The 18,810-nt window shown below is 40.1% G+C and overlaps 1 protein-coding gene across 2 annotated transcripts; it reads right to left on the bottom strand.

Annotated features, from left to right (window-relative positions):
* Positions 1-3,823: 3,823 nt before the first annotated feature.
* zgc:153383 (uncharacterized protein LOC751751 homolog) lies at positions 3,824-7,402 on the bottom strand. 2 transcript variants are annotated; one of them, XM_046374020.1, is made up of 5 exons: positions 7,232-7,402; positions 6,739-6,954; positions 6,492-6,558; positions 5,280-5,377; positions 3,824-5,185 (listed from the first exon to the last, which is right to left on the bottom strand). In XM_046374020.1, the coding sequence occupies exons 1-5, from the start codon at positions 7,376-7,378 to the stop codon at positions 4,970-4,972; spliced, it is 744 nt and encodes a 247-aa protein (XP_046229976.1). In that variant the 5' UTR covers positions 7,379-7,402; the 3' UTR covers positions 3,824-4,969. The 2 variants fall into 2 exon arrangements, with proteins under 2 accessions (XP_046229976.1, XP_046229977.1); XM_046374021.1 differs by having other exon boundaries at positions 6,745-6,954.
* Positions 7,403-18,810: the final 11,408 nt, after the last annotated feature.

The following is an 18,810-nucleotide window of genomic DNA, read 5'->3' as shown; positions in this document are numbered from 1 at the left end:
CAGTGAGGAATAAAACCAATGTTTCAATAAAACCATGTGGCATGCAAACATGAAGAAAAGGAACTCCACAGCAAAGCAACCCACAAGCTACCATCTGACTTTTCCACTCCACTTTACCCTCAAAGGGATGTGGTGTCTTATCACTAAAAACACCACTGCCTGTCATTCCAGAGTGACAGTCCTGGCCCTGGAGTCTTTGTTTTGGTCTGTGTTTTTAAGCTGTGGCCCACGGAGGAAGCAAAGGCTAAGGGGGTGAGACAGGAGACCAAGCAGTGCTGGAAATCCCCTTCCCTCACTAGGCCTCGTCTTAGACATACAGGGCCCCGCTGAGGCCCACATCAAAGGGGCTGCTGCTGTTCTCATCATCCTCCCTCCTTCTGTCTTTCTATATGTCTCACTGTCTCTCTCTGTGTCTCTACCCCCACACCTGTGTTTCTGTTTCCATTTTTGCTCCTTTTACAATAAAAGAACATCTAGACTTAGATTTTCAAAACTTTTTTGAACCTTGAGGAAATTAGATTGTAGAGGTGTAACATGCCACTAACCGGCCTGGATATTTTTGTGTCATAAGCCTGCCAGCAATTAGCCTCTTCAGCGGTGCATCTTGCAGCACAAACTGTACCTAAGTAAAGTATTTGTCACAGTAATTTGTGAGTGACTAAATTGCATACACACCCTAATATAAGCACCAGAAGGGAACACATAATCCAACCACTGCACACATGGCAGTCAGGTGTGGTGTAAAACATTTTTAGGACATGTGTCTAGTCTTGACTACCACCTTTGAGTGAATCAGAAGTGAAAATGCTTGCCAAACTGGTCTCCCCAGAACGCTAAAAAAAACCAAAAAAAAAAAACCCAAAAATAAAAACTCCTGTCCCCACCCCCACTACTCAAAGCCCACAAAAATGTCAGGTATGTTTGAAGCAGCAGACAGCTCGAGGACGGCGCGTGGATGTGCAGGCTGGGGAACTGGCACATGAAAGTTGGAGTTTGGGACGGACCCTTTTACACACATGTGGATAGATCAGCTAGCGTGTGACGACTATTTTTTTTGCATGCACACACATTCATGGCTGCACGAGTAAACACTAAGTCACAAGGAATTGCTTTGTGAATTCTCAATTCTGGATTTTCCCTCTTAATCACCGATTGCCTGATGACTGCTGCATGTCTCATGTCTCCCTGAAGGAAGCTGCTCAGATAGATAAAGCCAGTTTCCTCTTTGCTGCACCGCTGCACAGACGCTCAGCCAAACCTGTTTTCTCATAAAGAGATTCCAAATTAACACACAGGAGAGGATCAACATGCACTTCATTATATGTCTTCCATTTATCACTGTTTTACTATTTTAACAGGATTTCTTTTTTAACATGATATGCTTTGCTTCCACAATGCCAATCACACTGTCAGAGCAATTATTCTAAAAGTCATTCAGAAAAATATTTCAAAATGAGATTATTTACTTTTGTTGTTTGAACTTGAATGGCACCACTGGCCGGTAGTAACCGGTGTTTGTCTCTGTTCTTAAATCCAGCACTACCCTCTACTGGGCTCACTAGGATCAGCAGATTTTTTCTTCTTTCTTTAAGAGGCACAGTAAGAGAGGAAAGTGAACATAATGACTAATAAAAAAAAATGTAAATGTAAAAAACAAACAAACAAACAAAACCCTGCCTGCACAGTCTGAGCAGTAGTGTATCTGAAGGCAACAGCCATTTTGGGCACAGCTCAATCTTTAGCAGTGCCAAGTAGCCAAGCTAATAACTCCCCTAGCCCTTTTCCCGTTCGAGATGATTAGTCCTGCATATTTCATGGTCTAGTGAATGTGGACGCTGCCAACTCTTCTCGGGCTGAAATCAACGCGAACACCTGCTAAGACTTAATTCAGAGAGAGAATGAGAGGGGAAAAGAAAAAAACAATGCATTAACACATAGTAGTATTCAGTAGTATTACACACACACACACCCAAATATATATTTTTGAACAGTCATAGTACACTATGGCCATGGCTTGTGTATGGATTGAGAAATGAACTTACACTTTGACACACCTTGTGTCTTTCCAACATAATGCCCCTTCGTGGAGCTGGACTTTGCTGTCAGGCTACAGATTGGCGTGTGCATTTCAACTCTTACTTTTCTTACTTTTCACCATCAGATCTGTATTTTTTTGGATTGTATTTTTCTGTGTGAATGACTTCTTTATGATACACATAAGTTAAGTGACATTTCAAATATATCGATTTGAGGAACAACTCTTGAAGAATCTGCAAATTTTTCCATTCAGAAACCAAAAAAAAAAAAAAAAAAGTCAACTTACTGTGGCATTAAATATGTACATAATTGACTCAAAAGCTTATAAATAAATAATAAAAATAAAAACAGCCAGGAGCTGTTTTTGGAGAACCCGTCTATTTCAATGACATTTTGCCAAGTTGGTCTTGCCTTGAGGCTCACATCTCAACTGAACTGCAACTCCAGCAAAAACAAACAAACAAACAAACAAAAAAACTAAATCTGTGATAGCTCAGATTGGGAACATAATAAAAGAAAACTGCCCTCCTTTTTGTGTTTATGAATTATGTATAGTAGCGTGATGAATTAACGGCAGTGTTTCTTGACTCTGTGCACTGCGGTGTGTAAGCTGTCAGTGGGTGCTCGTTGTCTGTCAGTCTGGATGCTGTGTGAGGCTGCCTTGTTTGGGCCGGCTGTGGCACTGACTGACTCCACTATGTCAGAGACGAGTTGTCTCATCACGCCGTCGCCATGATGACATGGTCAAACACGTGAGCATCCGCCTACAACGGGGCATCGTCCAGCAGCAAGCTTTGCCTTCACATCTTGTTTGTGAGTCTGCATAGTTTGAAAGAAGCTGTGTGTCTAATTCTACTTCCAGACAGCGGAGACTTTGAATCAAACCTTTCGAATTTTGGCACAACATCGGGAACAAATACAAAACAGCAAATGAACAACAAATAGGTAAAACACTGTGAAAACATCCACATTATGTCTGGATTATCACAGGATGTGTGCAGATGTAGACACTTTGACATGCTTAGTGGGTGGTAAGTGATGACTGAGAGGGATTCAGTCCACACACTGTTTTTAATGTGAGACAAAATAAGAGACTATGAGACAAACACATTTGCTAGCCTGGCTCTGTCCAAAGATAGGAGCAATAACTTACTGGAGTCTCTGCTGGGTGCCTGGATAATGGTTCACAGCTAAAATATAGTTTAAATTCATTGGAGAATTTCGCAACCAATATGATAACTGACTTGACAATACAAATGCAGGGACTGTAGGGAGACATGTTGCACTAAGAAAAAAAAAACATTGCTATAACAAAAAAAAAGCAGTGAATGTAGTTTATGACTGAGTCATTTTCTGAGTGATTCTGAATTCTGCATTCCACTATCAGATGTACCAGACTTTCCTTTATATGTGCTCCATGTTTTCATTCTGAATGTGGCATTTTTAAGCTGCTGTGTATGTCAATAGCGGTGAGGGCGTGACTGCTGTGGGGGTCATTCTGGACCACAGAAACCCACTCTGACCTGAGAATGGACACATTGTGCAGCGGGTGGACAACGTCTCTGACCTCAGAGAAGCCTGCGCACAGAACAACACAAGGCTCTTTGTAACCAGCGACAAAGACGATCCCTCACATTACTCACACTGTAGCACCAGAGTCTTTCAACAAGCAGACCAAACAGCGCGACTGTAAACACTGACTTGGGAAAATAATTTTCCATTTGCACCTGTTCACCCATTAAAACTGACCATAATCATAATAAAAGTACTACAACAACAAGAAAAGTACAACAATAATTATGATTTTATTAACAGTTCATTACAGTGTTACTAAATCAATAGAAAAATGCTTAAATTAAGTGATCTGTCAGTTCACTAAAATAAATACACAAATATCAAAAATTGTACTAAAAACAGTTAAAAATGTCAGGTTAAGTCTTTATACAGACTTAGTGTAACAATGCTCCCTGCCATTATCAAAGGCATACACACCACATCTACTACGCTTATGGCCATAGCAGATAAGGCAGATAATAAGAGCAACATAGAAGACCTACACCCGTTTTCATTGTTGTTTTAACAAAACGTCAGTCAGTATCGTGGTCCAGAGATGACTTGATATCCAAGGCTAAATCTGCTCAGTGCTGCACAGACATCCAGTGCAATGCCAGCTTAGTAAGCATTAATACAAAAAAAAACCACACAGAGATCAAATAAACACGAGGGAGTGTTAAAATGGACAGCTCTTTAGTGCAGCAAGGTGTATCAAGAATGTACCAGTTTGACCAGATCTGGATGTAAAAGCTGCATTAAATATTTGAAAAGGCTGGAGTGTACTCTCCCAATCAAAGGCTATTTTGTGTCTTCAAACGCTTTCAGACATTTTCAAACATATGCATCTTTCAGATCTGTCACTGACTTGGCGTGTATTTGGTGATTTAGGCACAGTGTCCGGTCCGTCTGAGGCACAGGGGACCAACATTTAACCTTCACTCCACGGCAAACGTTCAAATTTTGAAGGTTGCTGTAGCGACTGATAATGCAAGCTGCTGCGTGATGTAATAACTATCAAGCCAACAAGGTTCTGCAAACTATGCATTAGCAGAGAAACTGACACATACTGTAACATTTCTGGCTCATATTGTGTGTTTTTCATAAGACACTTCTGAATTTCCGGATATCCAAAGATCCAAACATGTTGCTCCGTTACGCAGCAGTTACTTTATCATTTGCTACGCTGTTGCAGAGAGACACTGAGTCGTCAGAGGAGTCATTCCACCGTAACTGTCCTCGTCAATCAACCACAATACAGCAGCACTGCCCACCTAAAGCTGTGTCGTACACAAACCAAATGGTGCTCAGTGAAACAGACAGAGTTCCCTCTTTAACAAACAGACAGACAAGTGCAAAACATCCATTTCTGTGGATTAGGTTAGGTTGCGGTGATGATGGAAGGGACTGTGATGGCGCTCGCAGGTGCCTGACTTTCGTTCTCGATCTGATAGGTCACGTCAGGGTGAGCGGCGGCCACCTCTGGCTGGCCTGTCATGGTGATCGCTTCGTCTTCATCATCTCTCGGAGACTGTAGCTGGTCAAAGGATCGTTCTGCTTCTTCTGACAGGCGGTTTTCCTCTTTCTCTTCCTCCCTCTGACGCCACATGGAATTGCATCAGCTGGTAAACCAAATTCAAAAACCACAATAACATGCAACAAGAACTGCAAAACATGTCACTGCAACATACCTCTTTCTTCATCCTGTAGTATTCATCAATGGCATACTGATACTTGGCTGATGTTATCCCAAAGAAAGAAGCCATCCTCTCCCCCAGGTAGTCACAGGCTGGAAAAGAATGAGAAGCAACTGAAACTGCAGATAATAAAGCACAAGCCAACTCATGACGCAGCACCCTGTTTGGACTAATCAGTGATGACAACTCAAGGCTGCATCTTGACTAGACAGTATTTCTGTAACTTAAAAACAAAAGTTCAATTTAATCTTTGTACCAAATCATGTATTCTGGTTCCAATCTCAGTACTCAGGTCAGCAGCATCAACTACTTAGATATCATCTAAATTCACAAAGAGCTGTCCAAAAATATAGACACGTCAACAGGTTCATTAACATGACATGTAACTTAAGAAAATTGGGCAAAACATTCTCATGTGCCAGTTTTTGTGCCAAGTTTTCGCACTGATTTTAACCTAAGAAATGTTCATAAACTAAAGGCCTGGAACACAAATGAATTCAGCTGTGTCTGGTGCTTTCTGACCCCAGTAATAGTGAATGCTGTTTCACATAGCTGCTTATCCACTGGCTCAGTCAAATGTGGACTGAGGTCCTAATTACATGTCAATCACATTCAACATGATCAGAACCATGAGTGCAGTACTTCTCATGAGCCACAATAAAACAGTAAGGATACATGTTGGGGGGGGGTGTATAAAAAAAACATACCGAGGACCCGCAGAGGCATAAGGAATTCAATCAAAATATTAAACACAAAGCAAAGACTATTAAAAAATATGGGAATTCTTGTATAGGCTGGTGCGGTCACTTTTAATTAGAAATGTATATGTGGGGCCAAATGAAATATTCAAACTGCAACTATGACCTGTTGATATTCAAAATCTTAGCGTCTGTATGCGCAGCTAAACGTCCGCCTTGTGGTCCAGTAAGCCCGACGTTCTCTGGATGCCCAGGCTGGGAAAGATTCTTCTGTGTCAAATACATTCAGTATTGTAGCTGAAATGATGCTACTGATTTCTGAAAAGTATTACTTTTATTCCTTGTCACTGTACCGTAAACTCCGTAAGACTAAGATGCCTACATTAAGACACCAGAAAGCAAGACTATCTTTAAGTCAAACTCGAAGAGTCAAAGTTAAAGACAGTCGTGCCTCATGATACAGGCCCAGGGTCCCTGAGCTTGTGAACGGTGATGTCAATGAACAAACCTGAGATGGTGGACGTGGCGGCTCTCCACATGTGAAACCAGAAGTATGGACCCCAGGTCAACTTTGACTGCAACGCAAAAATGTACAGTAAACAGGACACTTGGAAAAGGACAACATTTATGTCCCCTATTTTCCTTATTTGAACAAACTCCCTGTCCTTCTCACACACACCGCCCTTCCTCCATCATTTCCCTCATCCTCCTCGCATCCAAACACACAAATTCCCCGTCCCATCACCATTCCTCACCCTCACCGCATCAGCCGGGGAGGACAGCAGGTCTTTCCTCTCCGGCTCCTTGTCCTCTGCCTCCTCCTCGTCGGTGCTGTACTCCTCCATGGTCTCCCCACTGGAAAAATGGATGATACGGCGAGGAGCCTTCTCTCTCTGCTGCTGCTCCTCTCTCCTGTCCTGCTCCCCCAGTTCAACACTCTCAAAGTCTTTAGCGTGGTTAGGACTCCGAGTCTGGGCAGACACCACACAGCAAACACAAAGGCAGCGGGTGTTATTATATTATACAGGAGACAACTGGACAGAGCAAGCACAAGGTGGCATAGGAACTGAGTGAAAAATATATGCTTCTTTTTTATAAGGTGCAGCATGATGACCAACCGCACCGACATGACACCCCTGACAAGTGACAACAAGCTACAGGCACTGGGCGGCATCATTAGCCACATCCGGTAAACATAACGTTAACGACAGAATGTGGTGGCTTTAAAAGAGAAAACTGTTTACCGACCTGCTCCACATCCGTGGTCTGCCCTATAGACACATTAACGCTAGTGAGATACAGAGATATCTCGGCCATTGCTGCCCTCTTCTTTGTATCTCTGGATGCTGCGCCCAGCACAACGCGGCGTCTTCTCCACCCGGAAGTGCCGTGCATCCCCACCGTGCGTAACGTCCATACGGAGTTGATTCTTGTTGCATTTAAACGTAATACATTAATGAGGACAGCTCACGCGCAGAAACCAAATATAATGTCAGCGTAAATGTATACTAATAAAAATTTAAGCTATTCGTATTAAGAAGGCGCATTGCTAATACTGTTTACGGCATTAATACGAGCCTTTATTATAATATTACTTTTAAATCTTAGTACATGTTTTTACTGAATAATGGCTGTTTCGTTTCGAAAAAGTAACATTAGTACTACAAAGGTAATGTCAAGTGTAGCAACTGAAATTATATGAATAATGGTTACTGTTTCACATTTCTATGATATTTATAAATAGTCTCTGTGGTTATGGTTATTTTATTGCCATTATGATGTTCGCATTCTTGCAATAAAACTCTGCTTTTCCTACAAACTGAACAGAAATTCACAAAACCTACAAGTTTGGATCAGAGGCTTTTCACACATTGTTCATGTTGATAAGTCTCAGTAGGAAAAGCCCAGGTGTAATGACGACTGAACTCAGTTTAGTTTTTGTTCTTGGTCATGTAATATTGAGTATTTGCTCATGGAGAGTCTCGTAACTGTACATTTACTTCAGTAAGACTTTGATTGCAGGACATTAACTTGAAAGGGGGGTATTTTTACACTTATATAAAACTATACTACTATATAAAAGTAAATCTGAATCTGAATATTTCTCCCACTCTTGCCGCAGTCAAAGCAGAACTGGCTGTACCCAAACCTGATTTTACTTTATATTACCACTAGGTGTCAGTAAAGCTCCATCTAACGCAGAAATAAGGCAGCTCTGTCTTTATGTGGGTGGTGGATTATTTGTGTAGTTGTTGTGTGCTTGTTTTATTTGCTCTATAATCAGTTATCACTGTTTAGTTACCTGCTTTCACTCTGAGAACTGCAAAGTAACTTCAACAGGGTGAATTTCCTGGAGGCCCCAGACCGCAGAACTTACTCCTCAACCTGTGATGTCATTAGATAAAACTGGAGTCCCCCCATTAAAAATGCAAGCCAGCCTCATTTTGTGACTTCGCACAAATGTTTGCTTTAGGTGCATAAGGAAATCAGCTACATTTTTAAACAGGTTTTTCTTAATTAAGAGCCAAAACAGGCTTCCTCTTCTCCAGCATATTACCGGATCTTCTCATACTTACCTTCTCTTAGCATCATTCTCCATTTGTGTGGATTTTAAATTTGAGCTCTTTCAAGATTTACAGCTTCACCCCTTCTCACTGAGCTTGTTTAGATTGGTCTGAAGCATAAGTTATGTTGCAGTTTTTCACTGGCTCAGTCTTTTTTCCCATTAGCAACTGACAACGGCATTTAAGCAGCCTATTTGTAATCAGTCACACGAATGCTCGGGTCAGCTGTTTATTGGACAAAACATTATTAATCTTGAGCTGTCAAAAATTATGGATTTCTTAAAAGGGTAAAATAACAAGCACAGAGATGCATCTGTTGTGCCTTATGGAAAAGGTTACTGCTATCATATGATGTTGCAAGTCACTGAAGTTTCAGAAGCTGCAAGTCTCGAGATCTGTTATTGCATTTAATTGATGGATTTTTGTATTATGCCTGTTCACACACCATCTGTAACCACTAAAAAACAGAGTTCGTCCCACAGAGTAATATAAGGGAAAGCAAGGATGTACAAATAGTTGATTACTTTTAATTTCAGTGTGACTCAGAACAACAAAGAGATGGTCTGGGAGGAATTTGGACAGCTGTATGAAAATTAAAGTAGCCAAAGAGAATCAGTAAATCAACTTTATTATGGGTTTTGCAGAGACAGTGCATTCTTCTGATTGGATTCTCACCTTAAATTGCCCTCTCCAGGATTCACTTGAAAGTGGCGTGAAATCACCAGTGTCAGGCTGGCTGCCGAGATGTTGTTTCATGCAGACCTGATTTGATTGGAGCCTTCTCCACTCCTGTCGGAAAGTCAAAACTAAGGGGATAAACAGTCATGGATTTGATTCAACTGCACCAAATAAGGTGTAAAATGCAGTGCAAAGTAGAACCTGGTTTGTGCATGTGTTCATCTTCGCTGGCTTTTGGAAAAAGGCATTGGAGTTTCAATAAACCTACTGCCCAGACCGGATAAGTGCATATTTATTAAATCACTTCGGAAATAATGGCTTTCAAATGATGGAGGTGTGTATGCCGGTATTAGGCTTGCACAGAGCTATTATTCCTAAACCTTGAATAAAGTTTATTCAGGTGTCCTGTGTAAGCTCTGCAAATTGTGAAAAAAGCGTGTGCAGGAGCAATCGAGCCATGTGCACTATACGTGTCTGTGTTTTGTGCATAAATGTGTATTTTAGTACAATGGGAGTGCTGTCTCTGCCTCATGCTAAACAGAGCATTCTCCCAGCTTTTAATGATATTATATATATATTACAGAACGTTCTCTTCCAGCCATGTCCCTTTTACACCCTGGGTGATATGAGCTCTGCTGTTGATGTGAATCATCCCTCTCACTGGCCCATTGCCTCTAAATAGTTATAGGTCGATATGGCCTCGCACATGCTTTTCACTAAGATTGTAGGGGTGTTGTTAACAGCTCTACAAAATACAGGAACAGACATGAGAGGGCTTTGACAGGTGGTGAATCAACAAAAGGAGTTGAAATAAAATGTACAGTTCACATGGTTACAGCCAGGTAATGAATAGACTCAGTGGTCATAAAGAAGACATAGCCCTGTCTTCCTGGGGAGAAAAATGAAAAATAACCGCCCTGCTTTGATTTTCCATTCCCTTCACTAATGAAAGTCACATGAGTCAGACTGGAATGAAACACTGACTTTTCTTCAACATGCGTTCACTCCTCATACAGTGTGACACTTGCACAAATGTCTGAGCACTGACTTGCCCAGTAGCTATTGTGTTCTCTCCAACTCAAGGTCAGCCACACTGAATGGCTGAATTAGAGAAGGATAATGTTGTTTGACATGCAGTTATGAGTTAGACTTGTTAGTTGAACTTCTCTTGTCCAGTTAGTGTCACACTGATCAGACACAAGCATTACTAGAGACTCGATATATATAGAGAGACTCAAAACTTCTGTTGGCAAGAACCAAACAATCCAAATCATACATTAGTAAGCTTAACTCCGTAGGACCACTATGCAGTAGCTATTTATAGACTGTTTATAGATTAAGATTAAGGCCTATGGGGACTCATGACATACTATGCAATTTGCAGTGGTAAGAATGCCAACTTTTTTAAGTTTTGCCAATGCCAAGTTTTAATAATGCTTGATTTCAGACAGAGGCAAACAAAAACAACTTTCCTCATTTTTTGATGGCAACCTGCTAACTGAAATGGCAACTTTTGATACCGTAGTTTTTTTTTGTAGCTGCAGCTACCTTGCTAAGCTTGATTTTGCCGTCTGGTTATTCAGAAAACGGAAATATGTCCTTTATTTTTAGGATCCTCATGCTACTTGATGATCCACTAAGAATGAAAATTGCATTGCATTGTACTGAAATGTATAGCTAGTGTCATGTAACCATGGTAAGGAAAAGCACAAGACCAGAATATTATTTAATCTAATATAACAGTGTTTGGCTGCCTAGCTAAAAAACGTATAATGTCACACTTAATATACTGACTGAAGTTCATGTTTTCACTTTTAATGTTACAAGAGAAAAAGCTTTGAGGATCAGGTCCATCTTGGTAGTAAGTTCAACTGGAGTACCTGGAGTGTGAACCTCAAACACATCAATGATCAGGACAGAGTTAGCCAAAATTTATAGCATCCAGGAACAGCTTATGTTCAGGAACAGCTTATGTTCCTGGATACGTGAATTATATGTGATGATGTCTGGATACGTGACATAAAAGAGATTTGAAAACCTTTTGTCACAGTTGAATATGACAAGCAGCATGAGCCTTAAAGGTAAGCACAGACGGGCCTGACTTTCTGCATTACAGCAGCACAAAGGAAATGAGGTGGCATCTCTTCAGCGAGAATGCTGGAGAGAATATTAAATACTATTTCATGGAATATTTGAGCACCAGAAGTGTGATAAAATTCTTTTATTGCTTACTCTGCTTTTGGGTGGATTTCCCAAGCGGTGTAAGCATGGCAGAATGGAAAGCTAGAAAAGGACACAAGAGTATCGCAGGTTATATGCCTTTTATGGTTTGGTAGCTGCAGCAGATGCATTAGAATTGTTAATAGGACACAAACAACAAACAACCTACAATGATGCATGTGTGTGTGTTATCTGGAACTTATTTCATAGAGATGAAACACACCTCTCCACATATAAGATCAGGTATGTGTGTTTGCATTCATCAACACAAAGTTTTAAGCAGAAAACACAATGCACGCTTCCCGTATATTGTAATCACTGCCTCTGACTCTCCAGCATGTTTATCTGCTCTTATCTACCCCACCTCCCAAGGAAACTGCCTATCACAGAAATTCATTTTCTCATGTTTGCATTCAGACTCCAAACATCAAACAAAATTTTTGTGACCACTTACAGCTGTTGCAGCACAAGTTCAATGTAAATTCTTTCATGTACCTGAAATATTTCCTTGACAAAAAATGCCTCTTTGAGGTCAAACTCAAATTCGTTTCATGTGTGCTGTCAGTGCTGAATGAGTTTTTGAGACATTCAGTATGTTCCTGGCAGAAATGTATTGATATATGTGAAATCTATAATACTTTAAGGGACACATTGCCTGAAGTTATTTACAGTTTTATTAAATATAGGCTGAACAGTGCAGACACCATTAAAAAAAAACATTTTTGGAAACTATGAGCATGAGTTTAAACTTAAATTGCCCTTGTAGTCCTGTTTTAGATGGCAGTCCTCCTGTACACTCAGTTACTGCCATTACTGTTACTAAAACAAAGTAATTAAACATCAAAATCAATTTGATTGATTTGGCTACCCAGTATGCAAGGGTGCCCAAGTGATTGTATACATGTCATGTGCAGGATGTACGGAAGGCAAATCACATCAAAAACTGGCTATTTTAATCAAATGGAGTGAGCCACTTGCAGCTTTAGAATACAAAGCATGAAGCTGGGGATTGGAAACGCTGGAAAGACCAATGTGTGTAATCTAGATATTGAAGGTAACCAACCAAAAAAATTGCAGCCCCACCCCACTGGTTCTTTGATAAATACATAATAAACAACTGTGTTAAATCCCGCAGTGATATAAACACAAGCAAAATAGCTGTCACGAATGTACCTTTCAGTCTTTTGGTCGAAAACTGTTATTCAGCCTTACCTTTATGATACTGCTCACTGCTGTGTGTGTGCTATGAGCAATGAGTGCACAGGCATAGTAGGCAGGTACACAGGTAGACAGGCAGGTAGGAGGTCAACAACAATAAAACAATGCATTAAATGTACAACAAGTAAGTTGCATTTGGAACAGCTGGTTTGTTTGTGTACAGATCTGTATTCTCAGATCAATTCACAAGGTCGACCTTCTGATTTGTTTATTTTGAGCGTTGCTGGCAGAAGGATTAAGCTTGTTGTGCTGGAATTCATGAAATAAGAGGATAAAACCGAAACTGAGCTGGAAGTGATGGTGATGTCCACCAGAATTTGAATTTCACTAGGCTGATCAAACTGATAGCTTTCAAAATCTTTTTTATCTTTGTGCCATATTTGTCAAAACCAGGACAATCTTGAGTTATTTTTTTAATGAGAGTGGTGCACAGGGATGGATAGAATCAATGGATTTTTTTCTGGTATATTTTAAAAGTAGAACCGTATTATAATACAAGAGACTAAAGTCAAAGTGTTCAAACCTTTTCATTTATGCTTTTCCTTATGGTTGATGATAAAGGTAGGACCAGGACAGCATTGTGAGCCCATTTAGATGGGCGAAGATCACTACAGAAGTAGCTTAAAGTCACAGGTCACCCCAAAAATCAAAAATACATATTTTACCTAACCTGTTTTGCTATTTATCCATCAAGGTTGTTCTAGTTTGAGGCTTCCAGATTTGGAAATATTAGCTGTAACCTTCTACCCAACTGCACTGTATCACTGTGCAGAAGGAAACACATCTACCTATGGACAAGAAGCTTGTGCTTGTACATTAGCTAACTTAGTTAGCTAGCCTTGTATATATATATGCATAGTAGTGAATGCATATTTCCTTCTGCATTGTGATTTGGAAAGAAAACAGTTCCTACATGAAGCTCCTCTAAACAAGTTTTGTGGATTATCTTGAGTAACCGGGTTATGATTTCTGGAAAGAGACTTTGCTGTTGAGCTTTTAAAATGTACTTTTTGGTGTCCTGAGAACCACAAGCAAAGTTCCATTTAATTCCATTATATTGAAGGGAACGCGGACATCTCTACAGCCAGTATCTCCAAAACAGTACAACTTACACCAAAATATTCGTAGCATTAAAAGTAAGAGAAAAAAAAATGCATTTTTGTTTTTGGGGTAGAAATGTAAAAGAAAATTTTAGTTAACCATCAATTATCTTCATATACTTCCAGTTAGGATACAAATTCAAATAACAGTGTCCAACAAATGCCAAGTTTACCACTTTGCTTTATTGTGTCGCTTACTGTATGAAGTAATATAATTTTTTCAAGGTTCACAGTTTGATACCTCAAGGCTCTCTCATATGCACTGAAGCACTATCTTCCAGCTACAGCTCATTTATTCAGTAGGGATGGTGGATATTTGTTTGGGTAGGCAAACCCAAATTTTCCCCAAGTTGATCTCTCTTCCACGATGTCTGTATGCTCAAGTATAAAATGAAGAAGAGAAAAAGACAAGGAGACAGAGAGAAAGAGGTTCACAAACCACTCACTGTTCTGGCTTGTGACATCTGCAGCTTCTGAGCTCTTCCCAAATCAGAGCAGGCTGCTTCTTCTTCTTCTTCTTCTTCTTCCTCCGACAGGTTCGAAGACGGCTGTGCTGTCAGAACATCTATCAATAAAATACATCACACATGCATACACATGCATTCGCAGAACCCAACACACACATATGCACATAAGCACACAGAGGAGACAGAAACGTACCTCTCTGACACGAAGATGAATGGCATACATCAATGTTTCCATCTTCTGCTCACTACGGGGGCCCTGTGGAGGGGCCTCTGCTGCAAAGAGGAGCCAAATTCCCGTCGCTGTTCTGTCATGACCATGAAAATTACTTATAATAATTTATATGACGTGACTGTGCTTAAAGGAGGAGTTCTGCAACATGCTGGAAATTTGGAGTGGAGGAAACATGGGAAAATGCGCTCAAAGCAGGTGAAAGGAGCTTTACTGTTAAAGTAGCAGGTTTATGACTCAGGCCCTGAAGTCGGCTTCGAAGGGTAGAGAGTCGTCTGCTGATGTCCTTGAGACTTCTGACAATTGGGAGGAGTATGTCTGAACAGAAAGCATAACATGACACACACACACACATATATATACACAAAAAATCAAAAGACTATTTTCATTTCAGTTCCATGCAGACCTTATTACTTATGAACCTTGACAAACTGACAAATAAAAGAAGAATCTGACACCAGAAGTGGGATGACGGCATGAAGGCCGACAGTTTTCAGTTTAGATGAACTGATGCAGCACCCTGTTTAGAGCTGATAATTCAGCTGCAATTATAAGATTTATTTGCTGGACTCCAGTAAGAGAAACTGAAAAGCTCTGCTGATTTGCTTGAATCAGCCCAGTTTATTTATTTATTTATTTTTATCAAATTCATTTTAATTTCCTTAAACAAACTGTCATTTTAGATAAAAAGCAAAATAAATAATGAGTATGTAATTAGGCTGCTATAAATTAGTTATGATTAGAAATGCATTCTTTTATTTGCCCATTAACTCCAGCATAAGCTTTCTAATTTATGTAGAACTTTATCACAATGAGTAATACCAAAACAATCATCATCATTTCCGTTAGCGTCAAGGCTAACAATCAGACTTTTTCAACAAATAACACAGTGCATGAACTCTAGTAACCTCTGCATGCAAGAGCAAATTCTGCCGAAGCCCACTGAGATGTTTAAGTCCCTAAACAAAACTAAACCTCAACAAATCTCCTTACAATAGAGAAACCCAGGGTTATGGGAGGATAAAAACAAATACCGCAGAGTTCAAGGGCCCCGGATTGGGGCCAAAGAAATGTTTCTGTCACTAACCAACCACAGCAACATAGTTAGCCATGTCATTTTGCTGTCCTGTCTCTGTGATAGATGGATGGTGGTGAACCTCAGGGGAAATTTGAATGTAGCTGTGTGTGTATGCATATGCACTTGCCGATCACACGAATACACGTGCCAACCCTTGGATGTCTCTCAGCATGTGTGTGTACAAATGAATGTGTGGGCACGCTGCGTTCCTCTGGAGGCAGGATGCCGTTTCCACATCCTTCTCTGCCTATAATTAGCCGTCCTGATAAAACACCGGTTTGCTGGCGCTTGCAGGATCAAACAGTGATGAGCAGGCAGCTCTCTTCACAGCACACTGCAGACGCCAGGTGGCTGTCCTTGAGTTGAGTGCTGTGCTATATGCAGTACGCATCTGGAGGACAATTAATCAATGGCAAAGCAATTGTGATATTGTATGATGCCACTCTTGTATTCACAATTAGTAGAGACAGAGTCCTCGTGATTCATCATAAGCTTTAATTTGTGATATTAAGAGGATTTGTAAATGTTTAGGAGGATTTGTCATTGATTTCAATGCTGCATTTTCAGTGGCTCAAGTCATTACGGTGCCCTCAACAGACTGACTCTATTACAGTGTCTCTCAGTGTGTCTCATTTTCCTCCATCCTGTTTCACACAAATGCAGCTGCACAAACAGACATGAATACACACACAAACACACAACTCTATCAAAAATCACCAGCAGGTTAGGGACTGTGTGAAAATTACTACCCTTCTTTTTCACTATGGGGAAGTTAATCTAAAATATTTTTTCCTCCCTTGTGTTTTATTCACAACAAAAATATAGCTTTTGTGTCTGCCATGGGTCGTAAGGGTATGGACAACAATTTATCTTCCCTTGTCTTTTAAGTTTTGTTCTCATTAAATCAGATGTTGGACCAATGGAGTCAGTAGTGATTGGTAATTTTTTTGTTTGCCTGCAGCAGCTCCTCCTTCTTTTTATCTGGATTGTGCCAAGAAGCAGAACTTAAAATGCATTACATGTGTTGACTCACATCTTTGAGATGGTTGTAGATATTAATAACAACTATCAGACTGATTACTGTGAAGTCTTACACTGTGAAATTATGAAATTTCATTTTTTTGAATTTGAATTATATTTGAATTATTATATTTCATCATTTTCAAATGAAGTATAAGATTCAGCCTCATTCCAATACAATTAATTTTCTCACTGTGCCTTAGTGGCACAATGTGAATCCATCATCAGTCTGCAGCTCTCACTATGACTCCAAGCTGAGAGGAGCTGAGCACTTTCAGTGTAAAAAAGGTAAAAGTGGGTTACTGGTAGGAAGTTGCACTGATTTTATCCTTTGATTTCATCTTGTATTTAAATGTCAAGATACCCCTGTTGTAAGATTCAGGGTCACCGCGTTCTGGGATAGTTTAGCTTGACATCGTGAAGTCAAGACAGAAGGAACCAGGTTTTTATACTTCTCTCTACTGTGAATCATTTTGAATTTAACAGTAGATGCACATGCCACCCAAGATCAGAATCTTTATATAATTTTAATTTAAAAACTCATGCTGTTCTTAATCAGTGTTTTCTGGTATAAATTCTAAACCATACTGTTACAGTGATGTCAAATGACTTTACTTCAATTTCATGTCCTTTTTTTCTGCAAATTTTACTTTAAACTGTCATTGAGGCAGCTCCACAATGACAACATTTATAGCATGTAGTGGCCAACAGCCTTGGGCTGAAAGCTACTGTGCTAAATTGACACTTTTGGCTTTTTGTGATGGAAGCTTTTGTGAAAAAGAGAAACACTCACTGTAAAGTGTCATTAAAGAGGCAGCGCTTCGCTTAAACTTTGAGGTCCTGTCTGCCGCACCAACACAAACGGTGAAAAAGAGGTTATAATTAGCCTTCATGCAATGATAATGGCCGTCTTGTCAGCCCTTCACAATGGGCTGACTTTTCTCTTTCCTTATCATTTTCTTCATTTCTACCATGCAGTCTGGCCTCTTTTAATAAAGCAAACAGACAACATAAGACAGGAAGATACAGACAGATAGACAGAGACAGAGAGAGTGCGAAATGAGTCACTAATCTGACATAATCAGACAGGCACTGCATTTGTGGACTTCAGGAAAAGGACTAGTCTCATGTGAGAGGGAGAGAGGATGAGGGGATGCAAGAGGGGAGGTGAGAGGTGAGGAAGGGAACGGGGAACAGGGTGCAGGAAAGGGTGGAGGTGGTGAAAGAACAGAGGAAGGAAGCAAAGAGAGCAGTGAGGTTCATGGTTGGGAGTGGGTGGCTACTGAATTCAACATTAGCATGTCAGAGTTGCCTCTTTCACCAGCCAGCCAGCACCAAGCAGAGTTCAGATGTTCTGCTTTTACAGGTCAGAATTCCTGACACGTCTCATAACTTGGCTTATTAAACTGAACATATTTCCATTCATAAAATGGCAGCAACAGTAAATATGTGAAGTAAAGCATGAATCTTCACTGGAGGCCATGACAAATTTATTGTATTTAATGTTTGTTTCATGGTCTATTGACAGCTTCAGTTTAACAATAAACAGAAGTGCATCTTAAATGTAAAATATTTTTATATGAACATTAGATCACTACTACTAACACGACTTGTATGTGAAAGGTGTCACCCATAGTGACGAACTCACAGGGAAATCAGCTTTTTAGCATCTTTTAGCTGAATTTTATTGTTATGGTACACTCTCGTCACACATCTCACACAATGTACACAATTGTTTGGAAGAAAAATGTTCATGTAGGAACCCATCGTTCAGCTTATGGACAATGGCTGAACGATGGCATATTTCTCTAAATACTGCCATATTTAGAGAATTTCATATGATTACCACAAACCAGTTGAAAAACAGACTCTAGAACGTCGTTGTTAGACAGTTTGATCTTCTGATATTCTGATATTACATAGAGTTGCAGCATTTGAATGGCAATGAGAACATTTGTTATACATATATATATATATATATATATATATATTTCTCTCTTGAATCATTTCCCAGCTTTCTATCATGTTCTGCTGTGTGCATGCAGCAATTCTGGTAAAGAGAAATACAATATCCCAATAATGCCGGAGTCCCCACACGAATCCAGTGATCAGAAAAAGATTTGTTAGCCCAGAGAGAACAGAAACAAAGGATCGAGTTTTCCCATTTGCTGCAGGAAATCTGTAATGTGAGGGCAAAGGGCTCAATGGGCTCTTGTCTGATAAGTCGGGGCATTCTGTGTTTAGTTGCATTGA

Source organism: Scatophagus argus, chromosome 19 (genome assembly GCF_020382885.2).
Source record: "Scatophagus argus isolate fScaArg1 chromosome 19, fScaArg1.pri, whole genome shotgun sequence".
Taxonomy (NCBI): Eukaryota; Metazoa; Chordata; class Actinopteri; family Scatophagidae; genus Scatophagus; species Scatophagus argus.
The sequence above is the reverse complement of the archived record's forward strand: the minus strand, read 5'-3'. Positions and strand labels throughout refer to the sequence as shown.